A 5,119-nucleotide genomic window follows, 5' to 3' on the forward strand; every position below is an offset into this window, starting at 1 on the left:
ATATAAATCAGCTTTCAAATACTTCCAATAAAATAGTTATAATAAAATCAATCTCACCTCCTCTCCTTTTATCACTACATCTCCTTCTTCCACTTCTTTTTCCCTCTCCTTATCTAAAATAAAAATCAAAGACATAAAAATAAATATAACATTAGTAAAACTCCTCAATAAAGGATAAAATAGTATATATTAGAACTTGCCATTAGCCCTGATCCTTTCCACTTCTTCTTCTACTCTCCACCCATCCTCTTCTTCTTCTATCTGGTCCCTGGCTCTCAACAATTCCAGCGCGTTTTTCGCTTCAGTTTCCGCTATCATAGCGTCTATTGTGGAATGGGTATCCATCTAAAAACAGAAAACAAAAATATATCTAAGGCCCCGTTTGGAGCCAATATAATTGCGCGATATAATCTGGAAACTTGTAACATCTGACCAAGTTTTGGCGGACCTGATCAGATGTCACATAGGATGTCATGCAAAAAAACTCATATATTGCCTGGATTATATCGGCTCCGACCGGGGCCTAAGTTTATTAAAACCACAGTTTTGCCAAAAGAAAATTCAAGGGTTTCCCCTATATATACAAGTAATCACAAAAAAAAATACAAACTGAAACAATAAACAAGTACAAAAAAGCAAAGGATTTAACAAACTCCCAGCCTGTGAGATGCCACAGGTGAAAAGAGACCGGTGTTAACTTGCTCAGCCTGGCTCAAGTGCGTGGGGCAAAAGTCGGGGCTGGAAACCCCTCAGCCAATTGAAAGTGCAACCGGGGAAGGGGAGGATCACCTCCAGTGCTCTGCAAATGCAAGAGCAGGGTGGATCACCTGGGGCAAAAAAAATGGTGCAGGAGATGCCCCCTTATATATTCAAGAGTTCAAGATTTCACAGCGCTTCGTTATCACCTTCGCCCAGGATGGAGGCTGAAAGCCACAAAGATTTTTGTCACACCAATGTGCAACCGTTGCCAGGAACGGTACATACAGCAATTAAAATTGTTGGCTTGCTTGTATGTACAGCCACTACCTCTGAATCCTACCAACACAAGCACTGCCATGGAAATGTACAAGGAGCCAACAAAGGCCAGCTCGGCCAGTTGGGAAGGTACAGCTGACCAAACGGTTGAGCACTTTGGCAGTCTTGCTGACATTCTCATCTAAGGATGCCTTTCACCACCTCTCCAATGGAGTCTGCGACCGCGACAAATTGATGGTCAGTGCCAAATAGACTGGAACTCATGGGCTACTTGGAGATTCCTCCCAGGGGGACACAAAGAGATCCTTCCGCGCTGGAATCTTGCTGCCCCAGACAATCCATTTCTCTGTCCCGATATTGAAACTGGCTAACTCCATCCAAGGAAGCCACCCGGCTTGTGACTTGAGACATCTTTTAAACCGTGCGTCTGCGTGCAGGATACATGTCCAGGTAATCAGCCCTAACTTACGTTTCCCAGCTTGTAAGTCTGATTAAACCCTGTCCAGGTACATAATAAACCCCAACCATTGTCGCCCAGCCTGCCAGTATGAAGTGCATTTTGCAAATGGTTTGATTTGTTTCAGGCTGACTATTATCCTCTGGACTTATTGGGCAAGCCTGCCTCAAGTTCCTCTATTTTTTTGCTGGCAAGCCGGCCGAGAAAATCATTGTGAGCTTAAACAACTTGGCTGAGACCGCGGTGCCGCTGATCAAGTCTTCTCTCTATGCAAGCACGTTGGCCGGATTCTTCTCAGCAGTCATCTTCCCTGCTCCACCTAAATCAGATCCACCCATTCCCCGCTTGTGTCCACCCAATACAAACTCTTGCCCACCCCAGCACTCCTTGTTGTCAAGGTTTTCTCCGGACAGCTTTCCTCAGCCACGGCCGAGACAATCCTTGCAATCTTGAACAACCTAGCTGAGACTGTGGCGCCGCTGATCAAGTCTTTTAAGCAAACACGGCTGCTGGATTGCCTTCAGGAGACCTCTTGCTTGCTCCTCCTGAATCAGACCAAACTGTTAGGACATAGATATGCTTATATCTCTTATCCTCTATGTAGCCAACTACGGCGCAGATATGCTTGTACATAGACATATATATAGTTCTCTGTTTCTCTCCATGTAATCAACACTATTGTGTGCGCTCACATCACAACACAAACCGTGCCTTGTGTGCTAAGTTGAGCTTCTTAATATGTGTCCAGCCATAAAAAAAACTTGCACTCCAACCAATCCATCTCATCTATCCCCCCCATCCAAAGTCTCCATCCACCACTATTCAATTGTCAAAAACCTCCATCTTGACATCAAAAATCATGCCCACCAGGAACAAAAGCTCATCTAGCAAGAATTTGTGCAAGATGGTCTGCTTGCTTTTGAATCAGCTTTGGGGTGTGTCCATAGAAGAATTGAGCCCCAGCCAGATCTTGTGACCCAAGTGGGGAAAAAAGATCTGTGAGTTTCACCCAATGAGCTAGCCCTGTAAAAAATATCTGCGTTTGATGTTCACAGATGAATTTTTAGGGACAGTTGACTCACAAAACAATCATTATTCAGCTTCTTAATCAAGGGAGGAAACCAAAAATGCTTGTTTACTCAGGAATTTATGGAAACATGTGATTATAGACCTTCAAAATCAGCATGTGAGCATGTACTGAACCAGTTTGGAAAGTAGGAGGTATGCTATGGGTTTCTCTTGATGGCCAACAATACATGCTTACCCAGGTTGGCAATATGGAAACATTGAAAGAAACATTTCAGCTTGATTGTGAGAATCTCATTATCAGTTTTGGCTTGATCCTATCTCTATACTTATTAATAAACACTTTGGTGAAACCAAACTCATTTTTTTGTGCATTTTGTCCTCTCTTCAATACCATCACATGTTTTTTCTGTTAAGTTTGACTAGATTTCAAGGCGGCTACACCACTGCACTTTAAGCGTAAGATGGTAACATAATATAACCCACAACCCCACCCCACTTCTTTTATGTGATGAACTGGATAATTCAGGAGGGAAGAGCCTCAAAGAACATGCACAATATATCTGAACAGCCTCAAATTTCAAAACAGAATGAAGTTTCAAGCAGTGCTATTTTCTCAGACAAAAAAACTTTTGTCCAAATCAGATAATATGTGAGCTAATCTGGAGGGAGTGGGCCAGGCCTAAACCTTTAGGTCAGGGGGATGATCAAAACTTGCTTCAAATAAGATTGTAGTGTTGGAATTCTCTTTTTTACTTTAACATTAATTTCCCTTTCCTGTCACTCACAATCCCATGACTGTCACTTCATTTTCTTATATAGTTATTATTATGCACCTCTCATGCATATCATGTAATCACATTCTGCACAATATTTATTTGCTATTTAAAAGTTTGTTTTCTCATTCAAGCAATTTCATCATCAGTTCTCAACCAAATTGGTTCTCAAGTTGAACACCTTTAGCCTCCTTCTCAAGTACCTCTTGCATCAATACTAAGTAAATTTGACTAATTTCTATAGTTTAAGCATATAAAACTCAGTTTGACCTTGGCAAATCTGCCACTCTCAATTCTCCAGTTGTTTCAGCATTTCAAAGTAAGGTGCAGGTCTGATATGCTCTTTTATTTCCATATATAGCATCATGGCTTTGTCTGAAAGGGTAATAAGCAGGAACCAGCCCAATATTGATATGAAGGATCAAAGATGCTGTGGTACATGTATCAGCATCAGGAGCCAGCTGGAGTCCACCATGAGGTTGTTGACACTACCCACCGTTTCTCTCCAGGTGCACCACAGCTGTTAGGATCTGTGGACATAATGAGGTCTGACTTGTTGACATAATTACACTGACCTATGTATGTCAGTAAATGGACAACAAAAACAAACAAATACACAGCATACACAAAACAAAACTGAAATGCAAGTACAATGAACCAGGGATGATTGAGGGTACACACTGAACCTATTTGAGGGAGTAGTTGTGTAGACAAACATCTATGCTGCTGTTGATGGTGATCAGGGTGGGTATTTTTTCCAAATTGGGTTGAAGGGTTGGAATTTAGTTCCTCGGCTCTCCTCTTTGTCATTGCTTTGGGTGTTGGAAGATCACCTGGAGTCTTCCGTTCACAGTCGCCGGTCCACCGTGATCATGGGCTTGGACCATAGGCGTGAGAAGGGTGACGCTAGAGGCGGTGTATTTGCGGGAGAAGTTGGCCGGGCGCTGCTTCTACGGGCATGGTGGGGTGGGCTGCTTGGAGAAGGAGCTGAGCAAGAGCCGCAAGATTGCATTGGAATAGATCGGAATCATCGGTGAAGACGTCCGACGTGGAGAAGAGGCAGTCGAGTTGCTGACGCTCATCCAATGCAGGTCTTCCTTCAAACTCGTGGGTGACCAATGGCCACTATATTATTCAGTTATAGCAGCTGCAGTGTGTGGTGGAACGTTGTGTCGCTGTGTGGAGAGAATCAGGTTCTGGATCATCTCGATGTCCATTAATGGGGAAAGATGCCCTCGGACGGAGAGCCCTGACTTTTGTTTGTCTGCTGTGCGGGATAAGCTCAATATCTTCACAGGTTCAACGCCGACGAGGCGGAGGGCGCCTGACTATCCAAGCTCGATGCAAATGGACCTGTGGGTTGTTGTTCTTTGGCTTGCAATGGACCAGGTTGTTTGGCCAATGCATCCAGCACCTCATCCTTCTTGCCAGAGTCTTTGTCTGCTGACAGCACCACAAATGATGAAACAACATGTCATCCACGGTAGCGTCCGATGAGGAGGTTAGTAAAGGTATAATGGCTTACAAGGAAGGCAGGCCAGCCGCCCAGTTAGTAATTTTGAGTTTGTCAAGGGAGGTGCGGGTGGGCAGGACGCCGGGGAGGACATGATTTTTTCTGGAGTCAAAGCTGATCATCAGGACGTGGAAGGGGAAGTAGGAGGGGGGGTTGGCCGTTGAAGCGTTTGAGGAGCCCCGGGGAGAGCGGAGGTATTGTTGCCAGGCATAGTTTTGGGTGAACTTAGCACAAGTCCCTTGCCTGCCGGGGCAGGGATGCGAAGCGGAGTGCGACCTCCCGTCAGAGAGGGACTTGTGTGCAATCCACGATTCCTGGCGTGAGAGCCCCGCGTGCAGTTAGATGAGTCACCTGTAGCAACGCCAGTACAAT

At 44.6% G+C, this 5,119-nt stretch overlaps 1 protein-coding gene across 1 annotated transcript; it reads right to left on the reverse strand.

Annotated features, from left to right (window-relative positions):
* Window positions 1-4,525: 4,525 nt before the first annotated feature.
* Window positions 4,526-4,841, reverse strand: PtA15_6A530 (uncharacterized protein; the record flags this gene model as incomplete). Its single annotated transcript, XM_053170246.1, has 2 exons — window positions 4,526-4,674; window positions 4,760-4,841. 2 exons carry the CDS (start codon window positions 4,839-4,841, stop codon window positions 4,526-4,528), a joined length of 231 nt encoding a protein of 76 aa, XP_053021456.1.
* Between the last annotated feature and the right edge of the window lie 278 nt (window positions 4,842-5,119).

Source organism: Puccinia triticina, chromosome 6A, assembly GCF_026914185.1.
Source record: "Puccinia triticina chromosome 6A, complete sequence".
Taxonomy (NCBI): domain Eukaryota; kingdom Fungi; phylum Basidiomycota; class Pucciniomycetes; order Pucciniales; family Pucciniaceae; genus Puccinia; species Puccinia triticina.